The sequence below is a fragment of the Vipera ursinii genome, assembly GCF_947247035.1.
Source record: "Vipera ursinii genome assembly, chromosome: 1".
NCBI classification, from domain to species: domain Eukaryota; kingdom Metazoa; phylum Chordata; class Lepidosauria; order Squamata; family Viperidae; genus Vipera; species Vipera ursinii.
In genome coordinates, this window is record NC_139512.1 from 348,787,760 (window position 1) to 348,815,526 (window position 27,767).

The 27,767-nt window shown below is 41.2% G+C and overlaps 1 protein-coding gene across 2 annotated transcripts; it reads right to left on the reverse strand.

Annotated features, from left to right (window-relative positions):
• Positions 1-368: 368 nt before the first annotated feature.
• LGALS9 (galectin 9) lies at positions 369-26,727 on the reverse strand. 2 transcript variants are annotated; one of them, XM_083359618.1, is made up of 9 exons: positions 26,596-26,727; positions 15,604-15,692; positions 13,003-13,210; positions 11,528-11,647; positions 10,064-10,108; positions 6,126-6,170; positions 3,155-3,243; positions 1,406-1,568; positions 369-649 (listed from the first exon to the last, which is right to left on the reverse strand). In XM_083359618.1, the coding sequence occupies exons 1-9, from the start codon at positions 26,623-26,625 to the stop codon at positions 503-505; spliced, it is 936 nt and encodes a 311-aa protein (XP_083215744.1). In that variant the 5' UTR covers positions 26,626-26,727; the 3' UTR covers positions 369-502. The 2 variants fall into 2 exon arrangements, with proteins under 2 accessions (XP_083215744.1, XP_083215745.1); XM_083359619.1 differs by lacking the exon at positions 26,596-26,727 and adding an exon at positions 17,091-17,210.
• Positions 26,728-27,767: the final 1,040 nt, after the last annotated feature.

Here is a 27,767-nt window from a genome sequence, read left to right on the forward strand (position 1 = left end):
CCACCATCTGCTGAGATGACAACACTTGGGTTCCCCTCTGTAGGCTATTGACATCCCTAACCGACGCTTGCAAATTCAGAGAGACTGATCATTATTTTCTAAGCTACTGTAGGCTTTTCAGCAGGCAAAACACTCTTTAAATACTGCAACATCACCCAAATAAATTGGGCACTGTCTGTCAGGAATATTATTGGTAGTTGGCTACTGAAATTCTTTTCCCATTTACTTAAATCAAGAGTCCAAAGCAGCAGAAAGGAAGGATATATTCCTGAAATTTCCATGTCTAACCAGATTTTCAGTTTACCACACTTGAGTCAGCAAACAAAACTAGATATGAACAAAACAAGTTTATTCATGTAATTAGGTTGGAAGGGAAAAAATCTGAACTTATATGTTTCTTAAACATGATTCGAAAGGAGCATTTATTCAAACTTTAGGTAGTAAAGCTCAACATTTCCCATCAATTGCACATCCATCCAAAAATGGGCCTCTACTGACAACTTTAAGCCTGGATATTGGTCAACATTATGTCTCCGTCCACTTCGAGCAGATTTATCTGGAGTAGGTTATGTGTGCGATGATTGTATTCAAACTGATGCAGTCCATTAACAGCCACCTTGAAGCAGTGTGCTTCACACTGAATCCAGATCTGCAAAGATAAAATGCATGTTTGTAATAACTTTAATGGGGTCCCATAATATAACCCAGATAGTTCAGTTTTTATTTTATTTAATTTGTATCACAAATTACCCATTTTCCAGTCAACAAACCAGCAAATGTGTTTCACAGAGGCATCTGCAAAAACTGATGATGTCCTCAAAGTCATTAAATGATGAGTATTCAGAATAACTAAAAGTAACCCTGATACAGATTTTAACTCAGTCTGAGATTTTAACCTAATATACGCATTAGGTTTACTTTAGTTTACCACATTTCAATTTTACAAAATATTTAAATCAGAATAAATACATAGCAATATGGAAGAAATGTATATATTACATCATACTGCATTATTTATACAATATATTAATAACATAGTTGTTTATTATTTTATTTAGCAATTTATGTTGTGCTAATTATGATTCTGACACTCATTCCTAGTTCAAGTTTAACAGTGATTAGTTGGTGATTGAATTGTGAAGTGACTTGCTTTAGGCCCACCGTAAAAATGGTTGTAAAATTGGGTCTGATAACATGTTGGCTTGACTTATGACCACACCAATGTATGACCAAAATTCCAGTCTTAACTGTGATTGTAAGCAGTGCAACTTTTAAGAGAGTGTTGTTGTGTGGGTGAACCGAGGACTCTGAAATTCATGCATTAGGCTAGCCTGATAAATGCAAAGTTAAGTCAGTTCACAAAATCATTTGGCCTAGGTTGAGCAACCAAACAGCTTTGACTTACGGTAAAGGGTTGGCCACGCAACAGAGGCATCCCACAGGGCAGGTGTCGCTCTTCTGAACCCCAGCGCATGTTGAGGTTAGAGTTTCGAACAATCACGTTCTCATCAAACCGTGGATTGAGATGGAAAGCAGTATCGTTCCCCGCTTTCAAATTGATGTGGAACCTACATAAAAAGACGCATAGGTTGTGGCGCAGACTAAACAGGAGACCCGACATCCAGAAACAACACAATGAACATTCCAATTTCTGAAGATATTATATTGCTGATTCAAAAGCCATTATTTTTCTCAAAGGAAATTCCCGTGTGAACCCGGTGAGCAAGAATCTTTTTACCAAATAGATTCTTTAATTAAAGAGATCTGGAAAAAGGGGTTCACTCGATAGATAGATAGATAGATAGATAGATAGATAGATAGATAGATAGATAGATAGATAGATAGATAGATAGATAGATAGATAGATAGATAGATAGACAGACAGACAGACAGACAATATAGATAGCTAGATGAGAGATAGATAGATAGATAGATAGATAGATAGATAGATAGATAGATAGATAGATAGATAGATAGATAGATAGATTGATAGAGATAATAGATAGATAGATAGATAGATATAGATAGATAGATAGATTGATTGATAGAGATAATAGATAGATAGATAGATAGATAGATAGATAGATAGATAGATAGATAGATAGATAGATAGATAGATAGATAGATAACCACATCATACACCATCATGCATGGAGGGTGACTAGTAATGCTTCTTTATTTTTAATTGCACTTAAAAAAAGTACAGCAAAGTTCATTTTATCACATGTAGTGCTTTTGGAATGGGTGTGTCCGTGCCTGGGTGTGTGTCCTTTCCCCTCATTTTATTTCATAGGGCAAGGTAACAGATCTGAACAATGAGCATTGATGACAAAGAGGTGTTCATTCTGTCACCCAACTAGCTATGCTTTTGGCTGGCCAACTTTGTTCCTGGAAGGAATATATTTCAGAAGAATGGCCAACTCACTCTAGGAACACTGATGTTCATTTGCAGTGTCTCTTTATCATCTATTGACAGAGCCTCACTTCATTTATTTATTTTTCCAAACATATTTATTTATTTATTATCACTAAAGGTAAAATACAAAATACAGAAAAGGATGGAGACTCACTTTACAGTCTGATAAATCTTATAAGCCGTCCAGAGCTATAGCAGTGAGATGGGTGGGCATATACGTTTAATAATAAAATAAATGCAATAATAAATTACAGCCATGCAGCATTTTTGACTGAAACGGAAAATATGCTTCACAGGTCCGTTCTGCAACTTCTTAAAATTGCAGCATCTTTTCTAGGAATCAGCATGATTCAGGGGGGGGGGGGGGGAAACCCGCATGTTATTTCAGGAGTTACTGATGGGTGCAACATAAGCGCCCTTGCGTGTTACAAAACAGTTTTCCCTTTGAATTCAAACTGCTGCACAAATATATTATCTTCAGTCACTGTACCTACGTCACAATCAATTTGTTGGTCTTTAAGATGTCTCAAGAGTTTTTGTTATGCGTATGTACTTTATAGACATTTCCGGCTTATATAAATATTCTGGTAGATGATACCACTTGCATTACACGGTTGTCTCTAAGGTGCTTTTTCAAAAGGCAACTTAATTGTGCAGCCCAAAACCATTCATTCGAAAGGAATTCAGGCTAAAATCGTGCAGAAGGAAATTTTACCAATAATATTTCTTAGTCTTTACCTCTGGGCAGAAGGGGACACAGAACCGGAGATTATTATTGATTTGGATGGAAAAAGGCCCCCGTAGATGGTAGCTCGGTAAGGGAGAGGCTGTGGAGAGAATACACACACAAAGCGTATTATATTTAATCTGCCTTTTCTTTCCACTTTGCACCTTCAAATTATCAATCAGAGATCAACAAAGGCCAATTGTATAAGGATGTTCAATAGAGTGAGTCTGAAAAAAAAGTCAAATGCCATGGCATAATCAAACAGTTTTGGTCACCACGATGTAAAAAAGATGTTGAGACTCTAGAAAGAGTACAGAGAAGAGCAGCAAAGATGATTGCAGGACTGGAGGCTAAAACATATAAGGAACGGTTGCTGGAATTGGGTATGTCTAGTTTAATGAAATGAAGGACTAGGGGTGACATGATAGCAGTGCTCCAATATCTCAGGGGCTGCCCCAAAGAAGAGGGAGTCAAGCTATTCTCCAAAGCGCCCAAAGGGAGGACAAGAAGTAATGGATGGAAACTAATCAAGGAGAGAAGCAACCTAGAACTAAGGCGAAACTTCTTGACAGAACAGTTAATCAGTGGAACAACCTGCCTCCAGAAGCTGTGAATGCTCCAACACTGGAAGTTTTTAAGAGACTGGACAGCCATTTGTCTGACATGGTATAGGGTTTCCTGCCTGAGCAGAGGGTTGCAGTAGATGACCTCCAAGGTCCCTTCCAACTTTATTATTATTATAATAAAACTTTTATTCATAAAAATTGAAACTCAGTCAACTGAACACTCAAACTGACTGGCACTAATGGTTGACACGGGTTGCTGCCAGCATCCTAGGTATTAACCAGGTATCTCCTTAAAATGTAAGATGTTCCAAGTAGCACAGTTTTTTGTAGCTTTGCTGGAGTTATTGCAGGAAGCTGCAATTTCTTGATGTATTTTGCAAAGTTTTTGGTCATAGTTCCCAGTGCCCCGATGACAATAGGTATCACTGTTACACGTTTCATCCATAATCGCAGTTTCGATGGCCAGGTCGCGGTATTTCGTATTTTTTTCCAGTTCTTTTTCTTCGACTCTGGCATCTCCTGGTACAGCGATGTCAATCAACTGCACGCTTCGGTTCTCTATGACTGCAATATCAGGCGTGTTATGTTCCAAATGGCGATCTGTCTGTATTCGGAAGTCCCACAAGATCTTCACCCTCTCATTAACAACTTTTTCTACCCTATGTTCCCACAACTTTTCTGACACAGGCAAGTCATATTTTTTACACAATGCCCAGTGGATTAGTTTAGCAACTTGGTCATGTCTAGCTTTGTAATCAGTTTGTGCGATTTTGCTGCACTCACATATTTAATGTGAAACTTTATATTATTATTATTATTATTATTATTATTATTATTATTATTATTATTAAATCCCTGCCCTCTTTAATGTGCATGCTCATTCACATAAAAAGAGGGCAGAGCTTCTTTTGCCATGTTGACTGTTTTGACCTCCTCCTGGTGACATCTTTGATTATCCACCTAAGTGTAGCCTTTTCCCCTGAGAAAGCACCGATGGTTCTTCCTGGTCATAGTTGTAAATGTCCACTGATGGCCTTAGCCTCTGGCATCTTTCAGGTTTTTTCCCAGAGCACCAAGGCCGTACCGTGATTCACTGCTGACTTCTTAAAGAATTCTTTTCAAAAGGTTTTCAAGCTATTCAGATTTCCCACAATCCCCAAGGGGCCTAGTTAAATCTGGTACATTATGGGAAATTCCAAGGATGCTCAAGTCCAACCCGCAGCACTGATTCCTTCCTATTGCAGCTCTTATTAGAAAAGCTACATCAGATTACTAAGGTTGGGTTCATACCGATTCATTTTTATTAGGTATCTTAGATTTATGCCCTCCTTTGCTTCTGGAGCCTCAGGGCACATATATAATACTCCCCCCTCCAATATCTTCGCATCACAATGACGCAATGAGGCTGGTTGAGCCGTGAGAGCACAGTGCACCCAAAGCCCCCCATGGCAGGGGGGGAGGGGCTTGAAGCGGAGTCCAGCACCTAACTGCTACCCACTTTTGCTGTCACGCAAGCTTAAGACACATTAACAACTTCCAGTTGCTGAGTTCCCGTACCCAGCACAGCCTATACCAGGGGTCTTCAAACTCGGCCCTTTTATGACTCATGGACTTCAACTCCCAGAATTCCTCAGCCAGGCACACTGGCTGAGGAATTCTGGGAGTTGAAGTCCATGAGTCATAAAAGGGCCGAGTTTGAAGACCTCTGGCCTATACTAATCAAGCATATTATGGCTGAATGTGATTGTCAGGTCTGCTATCATTTGCTTTTCACCTTCACTGTCAGTCTGCCATGAGCTATGGGATGAGGGAGCCCAATGGGAGGGGAAAGTGGGGGAAAGTGAAACTAACAAAGCCAACTACTCATCGTACCATCCAGAGGCACCAGCTCAAGGTCAAAATTCTGGGAATGGAATGCAATGGCTCCCCAGCCTGCCCACCCCGTTGAAGCAACTATTCCCAAAACAATTTATTCAAATATAATTGGACAATAATAGAGGGGGGGAGGGGGGGAGAGGAACTGGATGGGGAAAGTTAACCAGGGAATTTTGGCGGGCGAACTTTACTTCTGGATTTTGCTATACTGTAATCCACTTGGCTTTTAGTAAAAGTATATCTGTCACTACAAATGGAGTCGAAGGTTTTTCTTGACTAAAGGACCAAGTCAGGGCAGGTCTGACTGTGATAACCTGATTCACATAATGTGCAAACATGGTGACTGGGTTCCCACGCTGAGCCAAAATTCCTACCATGCTCCTTTGTGCCCATTTCAGAGGATTCCTACCTGAGTAGAATCAGATCCCTAAATGTGTGGGACTTTGACTCTCATAATTCCATGTTAGCCTAGGGTTGAAATCCTTCATAACTGATGGGTCAGAAAAAATGTGCAAATATTGCTAATATGATAAAGACTTACATAAATTTGTTGCTGAAAGCATTGTCCAATGGGATAGGCAATTGGCTGTGAACAAAACAGAACAGCAGTCAGGATTTTACATGCAAAGGTTTTGGGTTTTTTTTTAAAAAAAAATCCAAATATAAACATAAGCCAAACTTTTATCAAAAAGCTTGGGAATCCAATAATTCCTTAAAGCACAACCGATAGTAATTCCAACCCAGTAAGAGATATTTTTAACCCTGGTTTCTCCTCTTCCTGCAAGAGTTAACTACTTCGTTTTGCCAGTTGCACAATGTCTGCCATAAAGCCCTTTGACAACTCTACCTAGGAAATTTCAATAGCAGCTCACAGTGAGTACTCCAGTTCCCCCAAAGCTGCAGAGTATGGCAACATCACAGCCAGAATGCAAGGACCAGATCCAGCACGAGTAATAGTTTCCCAACCAAGAGCTCTTGACAGCTGTTTCTCAACCTTGGCAACTTTTAAGAAGTGTGCATTTTAATTCCCAAAATTATCCAGCAAGGATGAAGTTGAGTCCACACATCTTAAAGTTACTGAGGTTGAGAAACACTGGACAGTGGACACTCGTGCTACTCTTGGTCTCAAATTCTTGGCAATTGTCTTCAAGCATATCCCAACAACCCATTCTGTTTTGTTTTGAAGTCTGCATATTTCATTTATGTCACTGTTTTTGTCCAATAGCTTTTGCAGATTTCACACCAGTTGAAAAACCTGCCAGACTTTTTTTAGCAGAGGCAAATTGGGAGAAATAGGTAGGCATCTAGTACAATCCACAAAGACACCATGTGCCTCATGATGTCATTGCACATCTTCCCTTTTGTGTCAACTGTACAGTGACACCACACTATGGGCTGCAATTCATTTTGCAACTCTCAGCTCTCTGAAGCAGAACCCAATTGTCATCTAATCCCTGCCAGTGTTCATGAATGAAATCTTCCCGTTCCCATCTCTTTGTTTCCCAAAACATTGCTCAGTGTGGTAGTCTTGGTGGAACAGTGGGCTAATGCCTCCTTAAGTAACACCAGCTGACTGCAATTAGTGCAGGTTCGCATCCCACCAGGCTCAAGGTTGACTCAGCCTTCCATCCTTCCGAGGTAGGTAAAAATGAGGACCCAGATTGTTGGGGGCAATAAGCTGACTTTGTAATAATGCCGCTTGGGGCCCCCCGAAAGCCCTAATAAGCAGGCATATACATAGAATGAAGGCTATTGCTAAGCACATTGATTTGTGCTTAGATTGTAAGCCACCCTGAGTCCTCAGAGAAGGGCGGGATATAAATGGGATTAAAAAAAAAGAGTCCTAAACAGTAAGGACTGTTATACTTACAGCAGTTTGTATATCTGTACAGGTAGTCCTCGAGCTACGAGTGTAATGGAGCCTGCCCATTCCCCTCGTAACTCGAAAACTCATAGAGTGAATCTCCTACCTTGAAGAAGATCACTCCCTTGTTCGTTAAAACGCACATGGCTCGTTAAGCGAACATGAGGTATCTCAGGGTGGGGAAGGCCATGGAGGGCCTAGTGCTGGAACAGGCCCCCAAGGCCTCCCCGACCCACTAAAATACTGCATGCTTCCCCCTCCCTTCCTGCCACATTCTCCTGTCTGCTGTTGTTCCTGCTACCGCCCCGATTTGAGGCCGGGGAACACTTCTGCAGCCTGGAAAACACCTCCGGAGCGGGAGAACATGGAAGCATTCGCCAGTCTTAGATCCAACTGGCAGAGGCTTGGAAAATGTCTTTGGAGACCGGATCGGGCCGCAGTGGGGTGCAGAAGTGTCCCCTGGCCTTAGATCAGGGTGGCAGAGGCCTGGAAAATGCCTTTGGAGCCTGGATCCGGCTTCCAGAGGCACATGGAAGCGTCCACCAACTTCAGTTCCATTCTCTGTTGCAGAGAACAGAGGCCTAAAGTACTGTGGGATCACATTAGATCAGTAGCGTGAGATCTCACCCCAATGATCTAACGTGATCTTGTGTTACTTTAGGCCTCCATTCTCTGCGAAGGCACCGAAGACCTGGAGCAGCCAAGAAAGCAAAGGATCTCGATCTTCGCAGGGTGAGTATTAAAGGCCTGGTGCCTAGGCCTAGGGAGACTGCTGTGGTGCTGCAATATTTGTAACTTCAGGGCTTGCTCGTAAGCACTAGAGGCACTCATCACGCAACTTTGAACAAGCGTTAAGTGAACGCTCACAACTCGGGGATTACCTGTATGCTCTTATTGCTCTCTAACATGTACTGAGCTCCACCTAGTGGCCAAAGATAAAACCTTTCATTCTTTAGAAAGTTGCTTTTAGTAGTGTTTTGACCCTACAGAATGCCCATCTTCCCATCCTCCCTCATTCAAGGGGGAAAAAACCAGGTGCACCCTGAGAAGCCATTCTGAGGAAACAGAATCACCTGCTTCCAGAACCCAGCCTAATCTGTGGTGCATGTTCATCAGAGAACAAAAATCCAAGTCCCATATACATAGCACTGCTGATGAGACTTGGACTTTATCCGTATTTGTTAATTATTATGCTCACCAGCAACTCAATATTGTTTATTTTATATTCAGGTTCTTACTGCATGTGTTTCTATTCTTCCCCAGTTTCACCATCCTGTTCCTTTAATAAAGCATCAAGATCTACCTATATGGTCTGGTTTATTAAAGAATAAACGGTTTAACTCAGTGGTGGGATTCAATTATGTGAACAACCGGTTCTCCATGTGGATGCCACTTCCGGAAGTCCATTCTGGGCCTGGGCAACAAAAAATTAGCTACCGGTTCTGCCAAACTGATGTGAACCGGCTGAATCCCACCACTGGTTTAACTCTATATTGAGCTACACACAAGGTAATGCAGGGGTCTTCAAACTTGGCCCTTTTATGACTTTTTGACTTCAACTCCCAGAATTCCTCAGCCAGGCATGCTGGCTGAGGAATTCTGGGAGTTGAAGTCCAAAAGCCATAAAAGGGCCAAGTTTGAAGACCCGTGAGGTAATGTGTAGTGAGGACAGAACAAGGACCATACCACTTTGCTCCGCAGGAAAGGGGTGCCATTATTGAATGTGACCTGTCTAACCAAACACCAACAATAATAATACACATAAAGATCAATATCTAGAGTCTGTCTTACAATATTATTTAACCTGCGGGATGAGGGATTGTATCTCTATATAGGTAGACCTCGACTTATGATCGCAACTGAGCCCCCATGCAGCAAATCCGGCAGGCATTTTTTGCTAGAAACTGGAAGTTAACTCTAGTTTCCTGCTAAAACATAAATCGTGGTTATATGATCAAGGATGCTGCAAATGGCCATAAGCGTAGGCCTGTTGCCAAGTGCGCAAAATGTGGTTATGTGACGGTGGGTGCAGGAGGGAGTGATGATGGAAATTAGAATCCGGGTCATAAGCAGCTTTTTTGGATTCCGCTGTAACTTTGAATGGTTGCTAACTCAAGGGCAATTTGTAACTATCTCAGAACTAATTCAGGCCAAGTATGTTTAAGTTAACCAGATTATTTTTATTTTGCTTGTTTGCTTGTTAAGATTTATATACCATCTTTCATTTAGGAGCATTCTTTCCCCCCCAAGTCTCTACTACAAGCCTGTGAGGCAGGTTGGTCTGACAAACAATAGGTGGCCCTATGCCATCCAGCTTTGAAACTGGGATTATCTTACTCTAACACAGGGCTCTTCAAACTTGGCAACTTTAAGACTTGTGGACTTCAACTTCAGGGCTGGCTGAGGAATTCTGGGAGTTGAAGTCCACAAGTCTTAAAGTTGCCAAGTTTGAAGAGCCCTGGTCTAACATCTTAATCACTTCGCCACACTGGCTAATACTACTTCATCTGGACTATTTCTCTAATTCCTTCTCCATGGTGTAAGAACAATTAATATAGGGGAGAAAAAAGGAGACATTTCCATAGATTTTTAAAGAAAAGAACTGTACGTCATACCTGTGAGAATGTTGGTAAAATTGGGTTGGAACAAACTGGATAGGTCTGGGAAAAAAAACAGAAATTGAAGGAAATTATATGAGCAAGTATCAGAAGGAAGAGCTACCTCTAGATCAGTCTTTCTGAACCTCAGCAACTTTAAGATGTGTGCACTTCAACCCCCAGAATTCCTCAGCCAGTGAAAAACACTCCTTAGATAGTGCCGACAGTGTTGCTTAATGAGCGGTCATTTAGTGACCAAGATTACGACAAGCCCTCCCCCCAGAAGATACTTATAACCTAGTTTCTGGGTTCCGACTGAGGTATACACACACCTTTAGTCACATGACCACATTCTGGGCACTTGGCAACTGGCTCACTTTTCATCAGCTGCAGTGTTCCATGATCATGTGACTGCAATTTATATTTTTTTCCTGGTTTCCAGACTTTTTGGCTGGTTTCTGCAAAACACGCCCATAGGAGTGGACTGCAGCTTTCACTTTACAAGTGCTGCGCTTGCTTAACGACTGTCACACAAAAAAGTTCGTAAAAGCAGGTCAGCCGTGTGAGTGCCTCAACTATCAACAGAAATGTTAGGCTCCATTACAGTTGTAAGCCGATGATTGCCTGTAATTACAATACAAATATGTGGTACTTTCTGATATCTTTTCACAACAATCAAATTCAAAAGATAGAGAGGTGCTCCCCCCAAAAAAATCAAGATGGCGACTAATGACATGCCATCACCATTGTGTCTCCGTTGAAGTGCATCACGTCTGTGACATACATAAGGGATTGTTGACGTTAGGCCACTATCTTGGCTTTTATTTTTATCTTCCCCCAATAGCAATAGCACTTAGACTTATATGCTCCTTCAAAGTGCTTTACAGCCTCTCTAAGCAGTTTACAGAGTCAGCACACTGCCCCCAACAATCTGGGTCCTCATTTTACCAACCTTGTAAGGATGGAAGGCTGAGTCAACCTTGAGCCGGTGAGAATCGAACCGCCAAACTGCAGGCAGCCAGCAGTGAGCAGAAGTAGCCTGCAGTACTGCATTCTAACCACTGCTCATAGCCACTGTGCCAAATCACTCAGGAAACTGTCAGAAAATCTTTGCATTATTCAAAGACTGGAAGGAAAGGGGAAAGGCTTGTATTTCCCTATCTAAATTCTCCACACATTTAATCCCAAGAAAAATGAGTGCACCCGTTTATCAGAGGGAAGGTAGGAGAAGTGTTTTATAAAAGAATTTTTATGAGATAGTTTATGAGATAGTTTTATGAGAATTTTTAATTTTAATTTTAATTGGGTTTTTTACTGTTCTCAGGGTTTTATTTAATCTTTTTAATTTGTTTTAACGTTTGTATTGACTCTCTTTTAAATGCCCTGTAAACCGCCCTGAGTCCTTCGGGAAAGGGTGGTATATAAATCTAAATAAATAAATAAAATAAATAAATAAATAAAATGAATCAATAAAATACATACAATTGGACCTTGGAAGCTGATTGAGACCACATCTAGTTCTCCTGATATTCCAATGGTATCTACCCGGGAAAGAGGGATCCTGTGTTTGAATTCCAAATACTGCTTTCCATCTACAAGAACCTGGCAGAGACAGAAGGGAGCAACTTGTCACAACTAGAACAACAACAGAGAAGGAAATGTCTGTGGAGATTCTCGATCATCCAGCAATAGCACTCAGACTTATACACTGCCCCATGGTGCTTTACAGCACTCACTGGATGGTTTACAATGTCAGCATATGGCCCCCCAACAATCTGGGTCCTCACTTTACTGACCTCAGAAGGATGGAAGGCTGAGTCAACCTTGAGCCAGTCAGGATCGAACTCTGTGGGCAGAGTGAGCCTGCAATACTGCATTCCAACCACTGCGCCACCAGGGCTCCAGTTCACAGTTGTCCCAAAGGTGCTTTTTCCAAAAGGCAACTGGACTTCTTATTTCCCTTGGAAATGTTTTGCTTCTCATCCAAAAAGCTTCTTCAGTTCTGATCTGAAGAACTGAAGAAGCTTTTTGGTTGAGAAGCAAAATGTTTTCAAAGAAAAAAAAACCAAGGAAGTCCAGTTGCCTTTTGGAAAAAGCACCTTTGGGACAACAGAGAAGCAACAAAAACAACGGTTGAACCCACCTAACAGGCTAACCCGTTAGTAAGTTATGAATAAGGCCAACTGGAAGATCACAAACCATGTTTTAGAAATCACAAGGGCTAGATCCCTCCAAAACACTTAAACCAAGTTGAGATTACTGGTGATCCTTGACTTACAACCAATTGCTTAGTGATGGACCAGCTGAATAGTACTTATAACCTTGTTGCAAAGTTATAAGAGCCACCTTTCTCTCCCAACTGTGTTTTGGGCACTTAGCAGCCAGTCTGCATTTACAGTCTTTTGCAATGCGTCACTGTCACGTGACTGCGATTTACAATGTTTATGTACAAAATCAGCGTTTACTCCCAATTTTTGGCAAAAATGGCCAATAGTAAAGAATGGGTTCTTTACTTAATGAACATTGGAAAAAAGGCCATAAAAACAGGTCTGATCATCTGATGACCTACATTATGACAGTCACAACATATGACCATAATGGGCAGGCTCCGTTGGCAGACTGTATGGAACATTCAAACAGAACTTGGTAAGTCCCTCAATTAATTGCTCTGTGAGGGAGATGGTTTTAAGTTGATAAATAAAAAAAACACAGATGAGATCAAAAGAAAGTCTGATCAAAGCTCAGTCAGTTTTTGTGTGCATTGAGAGGGCCCATTTTACCCCTTGAGATAGCACTTTTGCATTCAGCAAGGGATGTTTTGAGACATTTTGTATTTCACATATTTTGGAAAATGCTTTTCTATTGGTACGAAGTAAAAATCAATAACCAAACTATTTATATTTTTTAAAAAGATGATGATGATTAAAACCCATAAAGAGGACCTATCATCTTCGTACCACATAGGAGGTGATTTTCACAAGAAATCGGATCTCAAAAGGATGTCCTTTACGGAAAACCATATCATATTTCCTTTCTTCTTGCTGCCAACCGCCCTTTTCATGTGAATTGCATACAGTACAGTTTTCATCAAAACGGACGTTGAAATGGAAAGCAACATCTGATCTGGGCATTTGGCAACTGCCACATTGAAAGTCAACCTGGAATCTGCACACAGAGCAAGAAAGAGAAATAATCTGGATGAGGACCAGGCGGTATTAAGGTAAACAGAAAAAAAGAAGTCCTTGGCAAACCACTTACAAATTATGTTTTTATTCATTTGTTCCACTCTACCAGTGTTTCTCAACCTTGGCCGCTTGAAGATGTATGAACTTCAACTGCCAGAATCCCCAGCCAGCATCGGAAAGTTCCTTAGGTTGGGAAATACTGCCACCATAAGCTTAAAAGGCTAAATTTAATCTGTGTCTTTAATCTTGAAGTGAACACACTCAAAACTGTAGAGATGATAGTAGATTTTAAGAGAACCCTGACATGCCCCAATTGGAGCCCAGTGCACAAGCCAGAAAGAGGTCTGTGAAGATATCTACAGACCTCACATATCCTGGACACAAACTGTTTCAACTTCTTCCCTCAAGAGGACGCTACAGAGCACTGCACACCAAAACAACTAGATACAAGGACAGCTTTTCCCCCTATACTAGGGGTAGGCAATCTCAACTCTTTTATGACTCATGAACTTCAACTCCCAGAATTCCTGAGCTATGCTGACTCAGGAATTCTGGGAGTTGAAGTCCATGAGTCATAAAAGAGACGAGGTTGCCTACCCCTGCCCTATACCACTACTCTGCTAAGCAACTAATTCCCACAGCACTGTCTTATGGCCCTGGGATATCAAAATACCTAGTAGGGCTGTATTACTATTATCCTTCTACCTATTACCTATTTCCTTAGCTTCTTATGACTATGACTTTGTTCTTTGTATCTTATGATTTATGTCGATTGTTTTTATTTAGTAGTTTAGTGTGATTTATGTTTTGCTTATTTAGTATCCTATGACTATCACTGAATTTATGACTTATCACTTTGTTGCTTGTATGTACACCGAGAGTTCATGCGCTGGAGATAAATTCCTTGTGTCCAATCACACTTGGCCAATAAAGAATTCTATTCTGTTCTGCTCTGTTCTGTTCCGTTCCATTCCATTCCGGGCTAGGCTAAGCTAGGCTATTCTTCTTTTGCAATAAAAACCCACAAAAATAGGTGCTGAAATTTCAAAGTGAGATACCCTTGATACAAGTAATCAACTTACAGCCGGCTGCTTAGCAATTGTTTGAAGTTACAATGTTGCTCCACCGGGCTACTTATGACCCAATTCCAAACTTTGAACAGTTAACAGGCCACATGCATTCCATCTTGGGCACTTGGCAACCAGCCTGCATTTATAGCTGTTTGCAGCATCCTGTGGTCACATGACCATATTTTATGACATTTTTGCTGAAAACTAGCATTTACTTTCAGAGTTTTTGGCAAAACCAGCCTAAAGTGAATGATTGGTTCGCTTAATGATTGCTGCAAAAAAGCTTGCAAAATTGGGTCGGTCACACGGGTAACCTGCTTTACAACCATCACAAAGACAGGCTTCATTAGTGTTGTAAGTTGAGAACTATCTGTATTTCTATCATGTGCATAAAGAGACATGCTCCTTGTTTAATTTTTAAGACTTTTGAACAGATTTAGTTGAAAGACATCCATTTTTATTCCATACAAAACTATACAGTTCTACACTTTACAGCAGGGATGGGGGACCATGGCCCTTTTATGACTTGTGGACTTCAACTCCCAGAATTCCTGAGCCACAAATCATAAAAGGGCCATGGTTCCCCAACACTGTTTTACAATATGATTGTATTGGGAACGGGTTGTTTAAGAAGTGTTTGTATAATAAAGCAACGTAAATGAAGGTTCCAACTGACCAGCAATTTCTTTGTAAAAAAGGTAAAGGTTCCCCCGCACATGCGTGCTAGTCGTTTCCAACTCTAGGGGCCGGTGCTCATCTCCATTTCAAAGCCGAAGAGCCAGCGCTTCTCCGAGGACATCTCCGTGGTCATGTGGCCGGCATGACTAGACGCCAAAGGCGCACGGAACGCTGTTACCTTCTCACCGTAGTGGTCCCTATTTTTCTACTTGCATTTTTATGTGCTTTCGAACTGCTAGGTTGGCAGAAGCTGGGATGAGTAACAGGCGCTGACTCTGTTACGCGGCACTCGGGATTCGACCCGCCAAACTGCCGACCTTCTGATCGACAAGCTCAGCGTCCTAACCCACTGAGCCACCGCGTCCCTAACTTCTTTGTACTTATTTGCAAAACTTCAAATCTGTCAGAAAAGCATCATTTTGTCTCAGAACTCACTCCTATCAATGCCCGGATGGTAGATGATGGTTATACAATATGGACTGAAAGGTCCACCTTGTTCAGAGATGGAGCTTCCTTCTAGTTGCGGCTTCACTAGTTCCATGGCAGCCCAGATATTTTGAAAAGATTTGGATTTTTTGATGGATCTTCCCATACCCTCCTTTTCTCTTCCACTTGAATGACTCACCTTTTGCAGGACTTCAATACACTTCCGGAGACTAATATGGTCATCCCATCTTTGAGGCCACCATAAATCGGACCACTAAAAGGAACACTCTGACGAGAAGTTAAAAGGAAAAAAAATAGCCATTAAATGCAGAACCTGCTACCAGTTCAAAGATATTAATTCAACTGGTTCATGAATAAATGCCTGGGAAATATAATAGCATTTTTGCCCCCATCCTCCCCCCAAAGGCTTTAAAACACTTTTTTTTCCAATCTCAGAACTTTCAAGAAGTATGGAATTCAATTCCCAGAATTCCCCAGGTCGATCACCAGTAATGGTTTGCCCAAGAAAGAGCTCTTGACAACTCTTAAACCAGTATTTGTCAACCCCTGTGGCACTTTAAGATGTGCGGACTTCATTTCCCAGTATTCCACAGACAGAGTGCTGGCTGAAGAATTCTGGGAGTTGAAGTCCATGCCTCTTAGAATAGAATAGAATAGAATAGAATAGAATAGAATAGAATAGAATAGAATAGAATAGAATAGAATAGAATAGAATAGAATAGAATAGAATAGAATAGAATAGAATAGAATTACCTGGCTCAGCAATGCTAACTGTGAGTCCTAATGGACAACCACTAAGAGTCCTAGTGGACAACCATTTAAGTATGAGTCAACAGTGTGCTGCAGCTGCCAAAAAAGGCCAAACAGTTCTAGGCTGCATTAACCGAGAGATTGTATCAAGATCACATGAAGTGTTAGTACTGCTTCATATTGCTTTGGTAAGACCAGACTTGGAATATTGCACCCAGTTTTCATGTGATATAATGATATTTATAATGATATTAAAAAACATGTTGCAGCCCTAAAAAGAATGCAGAGAAAAGCAACAAAGATGATTAGGGGACTGGAGGCTGAAACATATGAAGAATAGTTGCAGGAATTGGGCATGTCTAGTTTAGGACGAGGGGTGACAAGATAGCGGTATTCCAATATCTCAGGGGCTGCCCCAAAGAAGAGGGAGTCAAGCTATTCTCCAAAGGACCCGAAGGCAGGACAAGAAGCAACGGATGAAAACTAATCAAGGAAAGAAGCAATCTAGAACTAAGGAGAAGTTTCCTGACAGTGAGAACAATTAACCAGTGGATGTGGGTGCTCCGTCACTGGAGGTTTTTAAGAAGAGATTGAAGAGCTGTTTGTCTGGAAGGGTATAAGAGTGGGGTTGGGGGGGTTGGGCTAGAAGACCTCCAAAGCCCCTTCCAATTCTCTTATTCTGCATTCTGCTTATGGGTCAAATCATCTGGTGATACTTCAGCCATGTCAAGTGTGACCAATTTTTTTAAAAAAAAATCAACTTGCAATCCTCACCCTTCTTGCTACACTCTTAATTAAGCTAAGCAAGAACTAGCTTGAAGCAGTCTGCAAGCAGCACTCACTGGAATGGGGAGGGGGGCAGTGACAGGAGTCAGCAGAATGGGGGAGCAAGGGTCCTTCCGCCTCCTTACCTACCGTTAACCACATGCTGTTTCTGCAAGCCCCCCGGAGGATAATCTTTGACTTATTTTCGCTTTGAGGTGCTGCGTGGGGAACCCCCCTTTCCTGCGTCTCTACTTCCCTGTGCTTGGGACACAGTTGATTTCCGCTCAAGCACTTGATAATGAAACCGCTCCACCCTTTTCCCCCCCTCCCCCTTCCCCAGCTTCACTCCTCCAGGCCTGCAGCTGCTGCTTTGCCAAAAAAAAAAAAAAAAAAAAAAAAGCTGGGAATCCACTCTCTCTTTCCTGGAATGCCCAGGGACAAACTTCCCAGAAATGATCAAATCCCCATGGAAGGGAGAATGGAGAATAAGAATGAGACCCGTCACCAAACCAGGCTGTTCATTTTTCTTCTCTCAGTGTGACTGGATATATTTAGTTAGTGTTTGCATTTTCATACATTGGACCCGTTGCTCGTGATTCTGTTTTTCCTGAAGTGTTTGACCCACTTTGATTACGTTCGTAGATATCTCGAGGTGGCCAACGTGATCTAATAGCCTTTCTTCCTCCAATTTTGTTTGAAAAATAGGTTTGAAAGTAAACCTTCGCCTGCTACAAAATGCCAACTCAGATCCTCGTCCAGCAAAGTTCAGAGTTAGAACATCAAACATAGAATCATAGGGTTGGAAGGCATCTTGAAGGTCTTCTAGTCCAGGGCATGCCAGAATCAAGCAAAGCCCCATCCGTGGGATCAGGCAGCACATGAAACCACGCCCCCACCAGGCAACGGAAAAACCTCTCGCCACAAAACCGGTCCCTGATGCCCAAAAGGTTGGGGGGGTCGCTGTTCTACTCTAACCCACTGCTCACGGCAGGTGATACCATTCTGGACTTTCTTTGGTCTTGGAGAACTCATCTGGTTCATTTAAGCATCTCTTTATCAAAATAATTGGCCTCTGGCCCCAGGTTTAATCAGCCTAACAGTTCTTATCCAGTCTTATCTGACCTGATCAGATTGAATTAAATGGCTTTTCCTCACACTCCTGATAGCCAGATTTTGAGCCATACAAAAACTCTGCTTGTAAGAACACAGCAGTAGACCTGGTGGACCACATAATTTTATTTTGTGAATTGGATTCTGATCGGAGACAAACTAAGGCTAGACTAGAACTCACAGTCTCCTGGTTTCTAACCTGGTGCCTTAACCGCTAGACCAGCAGCTCCCCACCTTTTCTATACCCCGCATCCCTAGAACGCTTCTGATATATTCTCTTACAAAAGTTTGAAATAATAGCAATGAATTATGGATATACACTATAATTTTGAAAACCCAAGTTTTTGCGCCCCCTGGAATATCATCTCGCACCCCCCAGTTGGGAACCCCTGCGCTAGACAAAGTCGCTCTCAGAAAAAGATATGTGGTCTTCAGCTTTCAGAATCACGCTGGCTGGGGAATTTTGGGACCTGAGGTCCATACAGTTAAAGCATGTTTTGCTGGGGAATTCTGAGCCAAAATTTATTTATTAAATTTTTATGCCACCCATCTTAGCAGTGGGCTAATGACTCCTTAAGTAACACCAGCTGCCTGCAATTAGTGCAGGTTCGCATCCCACCAGGCTCCAGGTTGACTCAGCCTTCCATCCTGTTAAGGAATTTGATGTGCAGAGGTCTCCTTGTGCTACCAAAGAGTTGCACAGACAAGGAAGGGTACTGAGAGTAGTAAAAGTCACACAAGAATACACTGAGTTTTAAAAGCAAAAAGTAGTTTACTTTAAGGTGGTGTAAGAACAAAAATGCACAGTCAAAAAATAAACAGTCCAGGTCATAAACAATAGCAACAGTCCAAGAAGTAATCCAAACTACAAAGTCTTCTTACCGGTCCAGAGGTCAATACACAGTTCAGGTTTACAACAGTAGTAAACCAACAGCAGAGCAAAAACAGTAACAGTAGAGATCAGTGAATTCAGAGAGAGAGAGAAGCTACATTCCTAGCTTCCTCTTATGGCCATGAGAACACTTACACACCCATTGGCCAATTAACAACTTAAAGACATAGCATTATGGTTAATATATTTTCAACCCAACATTGTAGGCTAACACCATATGCCTAACATTCTCCCCTTTGGGTAGAATAATATATAACTCTTACAATCTTATGCACATTCTTTCACAATTAGCATTGTGTTTCACAGCACTTTGTACCTTCGTAAAATGGTCTGCAATATTTACATCAGATGAACAATACTCTAGCTGTATTAATTTATCTTTGACACATTGTCTGACATTTAAATAACGAAGATCAGTATGTTTAGATCTTGTTCTTACTGCAGCATTATTAGCCATCTTTATCGCAGCTTGATTGTCCTCATACACAATAAATGGATCATTTACATTTAAACCCATATCTAACAATAATTGTTTGTACACTAGCAGTTCTGTACATAACACTGATAGACATGAAAATTCAGCCTCCATTGTAGATAAGCTTATGTGTTTTTGTCTAATAGATTTCCATCCAATTAAAGAATCACCCAACATTATAGCCAACCCTGAAGTAGATTTACGAGTGCTTGTATCAGAGGCAAAACTCGCATCTGCATATGCAGTGAGGATTAACTCACAATTTGGCTCTAGATATAACGAGTAGTGAATAGTTTGCTTCAAATACCTTAATACTCGTTTAGCTGATTGCCAGTGTCTAACAGTTGGATTATTGTTGTACCTAGCCAATTGGTTTACACAGTAAGAAATATCAGGTCTAGTCCAATTACTAAGATACATAAGACTTCCTATCAAAGATTGGTACATAGTCTTATCAAATACAGGACTATCAACATTAGTGTCCTTAAAATCCATAGCCATCGGAGTTTTTGCTGGTTTACACATTTCCATATTGTATCTCTTTAATAACTGAGATATTTTACTGGCTTGCGACACCTTAAAACCCCTATTCGTTTTCACAATATCTAACCCCAAATAGTGGCTTATTTCCCCAAGATTTTTAATTGTGAATTTATTTTACAATCTTGAAATGATGGTTTGTGCTTCTAACTCAGTTTTTGTTATTATTGAAATATCATCTGTGAATAATAAAATAAAAGATAATGCTCCGTTGTGTTCTCTTCTAAACAAACAAGGATCAGCATTACTGGCTACAAAACCTAATGCACTTAACTCATTAACTATACATTTATTCCACTCATAGCCTGATTGTTTCAATCCATAGAGGCTTTTCTTTAACTCCCAACAATCATGGTCTCTATCATTGGTCAATCCTGGTGGTATTCTTAAATAAATAGTATGTTGCAATGGAGCATGTAAATATGCAGTTTCAACATCTACATGGGTAACCATATATTGGTTTTTAGCTGCCCATACTAAAGCTGCTCTTAAAGTAGTTGCCCTCAGACTGGGTGCAAACACCTCGTCATAATCCTCAGTAGTTTGGGCAAAACCTTGTGCAACCAAATGTGCCTTATGGGTAACAGTCCCATCTACACCCTTCTTTATTTTATAAATCCATTTACATCCTATAGCTTGCTCACCAGGTGGCAGTTTTGCTTTCTCATAGACCTTAAGATTCTGCAAAGACTTCAACTCCCTGTTCATTGCAGCTTTCCATGATCCCTGTTCCTTTTCAGGATACATCCTGATCTCATCATAGTTAGATGGCTCTGAACTAACTTGACATATACTTGCTTCATAGCGATCAGGTGGATGTCTGATGCGCGTTGAACGCCAAGGAATTACAGGGCTTTGAATTTCTGACTCCTTACCTTCCTCTGATTCCTCTTTTATCTCCCCTATCTCCTCTTCATCTTTTATATTTACAGGAGATGTATTATCATTACTAGTTACGTTATCAGAGGAGTCCTCAAACACTAGAGGATCAGTATTAACAGTTTCTTGCTCTAACCTATCCCAACCAACGTGCTCAAGGAATTTTGCACTAGCGCTGTTATATACATTAGCTGTGCCTCGTTCCCAGAAACGATATGATCTGTGGTTAGCTTCGTATCCTATGAAGTATAATTGCCTAGCCCTATGTTGGCCTTTACTCCTGAGTTGTGCAGGAATGTGGACCCAAGCTGGGGTGCCAAATGTGTGCAAGTAATTAAGGTGTGGTCTTCTACCATGCCATATAGTATATGGTATTTTACCAGTAGAAGTATTAACAACTATATTCAGAACATGGTTTGCACATTTCGCTGCCTCCCCCCACAGTCTATCTGTTAAGCCTGAATCTCTTAACATAGTTCTCATCATGGCTTGTAACGTTTGCCCACGTCTCTCAACAAATGCATTATGTTGAGGCCTATAAGGGGCTGAACGTTTATGCTCAATGCCAGCTGATTGTAACATATCAACAAAACGCTTATTTGTAAATTCAGTACCATTATCAGTAATTATACACTGAACCTTTCTCTTTGTTTTTCTCTCCACGAATTTCAGCCAGTTTGCAAATTGTTGGAAAGTGTCTGCCTTTGACTTAAGCAGATAACAAAATCCATAATGAGAGTAGTGGTCCAATATACTTAAACTATAACATGACCCTCCTAAACTTGGTTTCATGGGTCCAATTAAATCAGCAAACACAACTTCCAAAGGTACAGTTGTCTTGAAGCCGTTTACCCTGTTTGCAGGAGTTGCCTTACTCTTTTCCTGATTACAGGCATTGCAATTCAAATACTTACTACATGGCTTCAGTTTAATTCCTTCTACTAACTCAACTGTTTTACGTAGTGAGTTAAAGTTTACATGCCCTAACCGCCTATGCAATAAATGTATACATTCATCATGTGGCTTCTTGTTCTCACATATTGAGTTAGCTTTAACTGTACTAACCTGGTTACTTGTGAGTACGAATAAACCATCTTTCAAATTAGCAGTTACACAGGTTCCATTCCTTTCAATAGTGCATTGCTCCCCTCTGAATGTTACCACAAACCCAACTTTAACCAATTCCCTTACAGATAACAGGTTGAATCTTAGTTTAGGTATATATAACATAGGTAACTGTTCATCAATGCATGGACAATAGGAATTACCTTCACCAGAGGCCTTCATCCTCCAACCGTTTGCCAGTGAAACATATTGGTTGCTGTTTTTCATATTAATAAACCTCTTTTTCACTTTAGTAATGCATTGTGAAGCCCCACTATCAACAACCCACAATTCATTATTTCTGGATGTTGATTCACCAGAAATAGCCAAACCAATGCCCTTCTTAGCCTTCCCACTGCTATTCACATTCTGTTTTCTACCCTTCCTACAGAATTTGGCTATATGCCCTCTAGCCCCACAAGAATAACATTTCTTGACGTTGTAAGCAGTGGTAAATGGCTGCTCCTCTTGTGGCTGTGTCTCTCTCAGCTGGTCTCTGTCACACCTCCTCCTGGACTCTTCCAGTAGTCTCCCAGTAATGTTAGTCAATGTCAGTTCCTCTCTGGTCAGGATTTCCAAAGAAGAAACATACCCATCATAACTCTCATCCAAAGATGACAGAATAATGTAGACCTGATGCAACTCTGAAAAAATCAGCTCCTTTTCATGAAGCTCTTGAAAAGTTGCCTTCATGTAGTTTAAATGGGTCAGCATATCTCCATTCTTCTGCAGACGAACCCTAAACAGCTTACGTGTAAGGTGAATATGTGCACCCACACTGTCTCGAACATAAAGCCTTCGCAAAACGCCCCAACACCTAGCAGCAGACTCCTCACCACGAATATGGACAAGCTGCTGGTCATTCAGTGTTAGTCCAATAATGCAAAGAGCTTTCTCATTGTTTCGTTTAAAGTTGTCTAACTTCTTTGCATCCTCTTCATCATCTGGATCCCAAGCAGTAGTATCAGGTGGGTTATTTACTACAGTCCATAGTCCTTCCTTGCGCAAAAGCAAGCAGCATTTTGTGGACCAGGAAACATAGTTTGTCCCATCCAACCGGGTTATCCAGGAGATGCCTGACAACAGTTCTTGTGCCATTTTACACCAAATAGCTAACACAAACTCAGCTAGGAATACTGTGTGTACTAACTCTCAGTACAGGCCTGGGCTCATAACCAGTGTTAAGGAATTTGATGTGCAGAGGTCTCCTTGTGCTACCAAAGAGTTGCACAGACAAGGAAGGGTACTGAGAGTAGTAAAAGTCACACAAGAATACACTGAGTTTTAAAAGCAAAAAGTAGTTTACTTTAAGGTGGTGTAAGAACAAAAATGCACAGTCAAAAAATAAACAGTCCAGGTCATACACAATAGCAACGGTCCAAGAAGTAATCCAAACTACAAAGTCTTCTTACCGGTCCAGAGGTCAATACACAGTTCAGGTTTACAACAGTAGTAAACCAACAGCAGAGCAAAAACAGTAACAGTAGAGATCAGTGAATTCAGAGAGAGAGAGAAGCTACGTTACTAGCTCCCTCTTATGGCCATGAGAACACTTACACACCCATTGGCCAATTAACAACTTAAAGACATAGCATTATGGTTAATATATTTTCAACCCAACATTGTAGGCTAACACCATATGCCTAACACATCCTTCCGAGGTAGGTAAAATGAGGACCCAGATTGTTGGGGGCAATAAGCTGACTTTGTAATAATGCCGCTTGGGGTGTGTGTGAAAGCCCTAATAAGCAGGCATAGACATAGAATGAAGGCTATTGCTCAGCACATTGATTTGTGCTTTAGATTGTAAGCCGCCCTGAGTCTTCGGAGAAGGGCGGGATATAAATGGGATTAAAATAAAAATAAAAAATCTTCCCTAAAAGTGACTCTGGGTAGCTTGCAAGAACTCCACACATCTTTAAGCAGGGCTGGCTGGAGAATTTTAGGAGTTGAAATCCACGCATTTTAAAGTTGCCTAGGTTGATAAAACACCACCTTAAGAGATTTGGAACAGCAGGATGATTTTGCCAAAAAGGACTTTTTAGGTTTTTGAGTTTACTACTTCCTTTAAAAAATTCCCCTTACTGGGAAGGGAATTGAAACAGACCATGTGCTTGAAAGGAATTGAAACAGAAACCAGAGACATCATGCGGTTCGGGCTTAAGTCGGAGGGAGGTGGCTTTGTGCAAAAAATGATGTTGTGGAAGTTGATGTTATCTGCAACTGTTATCGAGTGATTTGATTTGTCCGGCCGCCCAACTTAAAACACAACTCTGGGTGGCTCACAAGAAAAATAAAACCCAGAACTAGATCAATCAATAAAAATGTTCAATTATAAAGTCACGCTTTAGACCCCACCCTTTTGTTCATACTTCAAATAATAATAATAATAATAATAATAATAATAATAATAATAATAATAATAATAATAATAATAATAATAATAATAATTTTTATTTATTTATTTTAATTCCATTTATATCCCGCCCTTCTCCGAAGACTCAGGGCGTCTTACAATCTAAGCACAAATCAATGTGCTTAGCAATAGCCTTCATTCTATGTATATGCCTGCTTATTAGGGCTTTCACACACACTCCCAAGCGGCATTATTACAAAGTCAGCTTAATTGCTCCCAACAATCTGGGTCCTCATTTTACCTACCTCGGAAGGATGGAAGGCTGAGTCAACCTTGAGCCTGGTGGGATGCGAACCTGCACTAATTGCAGGCAGCTGGTGTTACTTAAGGAGGCATTAGCCCACTGCTCCACCAAGGCTCTTAATAATAATAATAATAATAATAATAATAATAATAATAATAATAATAATAATAATAATAATAATAACAATAACAACAACAACAACAACAACAACAACAACAATAAACCTTTATTGTCAAAGTACAACATGTGTACATTGAGATTAGCTGAGCCTCTCCCGGTGCTCCCTCCCCCCAACACACAGTGACAACAAACCCTCCATCCCACCACACCATGTGAACCAACTACACCACACACCGGCCTCCCAAGTCAATTCTGCATAAGTTCACAGAGATTATATCCCATTCAAATGCTTTAATAAAGCAATTTCTGGAGCGTCATGGATATGTGTTGCATATACACAGCTCTATGCAGGTGTTTGGCATGGAAGTGTGTATGTTGTATGGGTAGGGCAAAAAAAAGAAGGGAGAAGCTGCCAGCGAGGGGACTGTGGACTTCAACTCCCAGAATTCTCTAGCGAGCCATTCCCAAACTAGGGAATTCTGGGAGTTGAAGTCCATACATCTTAACCTTGCTGAGGTTGAGTAACATTGAGTTTGAGGCCTGAGCCAAAATGCCATCTTAAGGGTAGAAAAATGGCGCCCTCTCGGGAGCCGAGAAGGAGTTAAGCAACACTGTTCTGAACATAGCAACATCATTGCTTGATCTGTGAGTATATATCTTGAAGGAAACAGGCCAATATCTCCATCCTTAAGCAAACAACTTAATCAGAATAGAGCCGGGAATGGAGCTTGAAGGTCTTCTAGACTAGCCCCCTGTTCAATTGTCCTCACTGTTAGGAAGTTTCTCCTTAATTTCAGATTGCTTAATTAATTCCAAATAATTAATTAACAATTAATTAATTAATAATTCCAAACCAGACAGCCAGTGTACAGGAAGTCTGACGGGTCACTTAATAACTGCATGACAGACATTCAAAAGGGTGTTTACAATGCAAATTCAAAGTTCTGACTGACACACACACACACACACACACACACACGCACACAGCTTTAATTTTTGGATGTTATGATTATAGAAATACTGTGTATTTTCACTTTTACTGTTGGACACACACATATTATACCTAGGTGTAAACTTGGAGTAAGGATTATTTTCTTAAATAATTCTATTTTGATGTCTAATTTGGTTTTTTAATGTTTTTGTGCTTTTATTTTAATTAAGACTAAGAGATTATTTTTACTACATATTTACATCTGTACTGAAGAAAGGGCCAAGGGCCTTCCCTCGCGATCTGAAGACATTCTTATTTGAACAAGCCGGCCTGGCCTGAAGGGGGATGGGTTGGGTTTTTATGTTATTTTTAATAACTGTATTTATTGTTTCTAGCTGGGGATATGTTTAATTTTCTTTTAACTTTTGTATTTTTGTATTTTTTATATATCTGCCCTGTTCACCGCCCTGAGTCCTTCGGGAGAAGGGCGGTATATAAATAAAATTATTAAATTAAATTATTAAATTAAATTAAATCTCTTTGTTTTGTCACTTTTTAACTTTCCCCCCTTTTTGATCTCCTTTCTCTCGTGTTTTTCCTTTTTTTTTTGTTATTTTGTATTTCATCTCTCTTTGAAACTTAATAAAGTCGACTGAAATAAAACAAAATTAAATATTGCACACAAAAATAAAATAAACTGCTGCTCGTGCTGGGGTTTGGACTAGAAGACCTGTAAGATCCCTTCCAACTCTGTCATTCTGTTAAATAACGGGTGAGTTGGGTTGTAGAAAGCCACCTAACCTGACCTTGGCTAAATCACGATTTTGGCTCCCTTGGAACAGCCCGCCACAAGATACTGACTTAGAGATGCGTGGTAAAGGGGAGGGGGGAGAGAGAGCAGGAAATCCTTTTCCCGTCTCTTCTTAAAAACTAACCCAACTTACCGGTTTGAAATAAGGCGACTGCATGGCCATTTTCGGCAGCCGGGACCGGAATCCGAGAAAGAAGGGGAAACTCTTGCAAGTTTGGCCAGAGGACTTTCTCCTGCCACCGAAGAGCAACCAGATCCTCGCAGATACGGCGCCGCCCTCCAATGCAACGGAGCGGAGCCGCGAAGCGAGGGGGGGGGGAAGGAAAGGGGCGGAGCCTGCCCGGAGTTGGGGGGGGCGGGCTGGGGAGGAAATAAGTCGGGAGGGGAGGTCGGTGGCCGAAAGTGGCTTGAATGTGACCGGGTGGGTGGGTGGTTGCTGGTTACGCGATCTGCTTGCCTCCATTCCCACGACCCTTCAATTTTCCACCCGCTCTGTGGTTTTTTTTCCCCTCCTGGCTAGTCACGGAGCGGGGTTGGAGGGAGGTTGTGGGTTAACTTAGGGAAGAATTGCGACGTGCCAATAGAATAAAAAGAAATAAGAAGGAATGTCCTGACAGTTTGAACAATTATGGTGCTGGAGAAGACTCCTGTGAGTCCCTTGGACTGCGAGGCGATCCAACCGGTCAGTCCTAGAGGAGATCAACCCTGACTGCTCCTTAGAAGGCCAGATCCTGAAGTTGAAACTCAGATACTTTGGCCACCTAATGAGAAGGAAGGACTCACTGGAGAAGAGCCTAATGCTGGGAAAGGTTGAGGGCAAGAGAAGAAGGGGACGACAGAGAACGAGGTGGCTGGATGGAGTCACTGAAGCAGTAGGCGTGAGCCTAAATGGACTCCAGAAGATGGTAGAGGACAGGAAGGCCTGGAGGAATGTTGTCCATGGGGTCGCGATGGGTCGGACACGACTTCTCAACTAACAACAACAATAACAAGTTTAATGAAAAGAAGGACGAGGGGTGACCTGATAGCAGTCTTCCAATATTTCAGGGGTTGCCACAAAGAAGAGGGGGGGGGGTGTCAACCTAAAGGCAGGACAAGAAGCAATGGATGAGTACCAATCAAAGAGAGAAGCAACCTAGAACTAAGGAGAAATTTCCTGACAGTTAGATCAGTGGAACGACTTGCCTCCAGAAGTTGTGAGTGCTCCAACACTGGAAGTTTTTAAGAAGAGACTGGACAGCCATTGGTCTGAAATGGTAAACTTTAGGGTTTCCTGCCTGAGCAGGGGGGTTGGACTAGAAGACC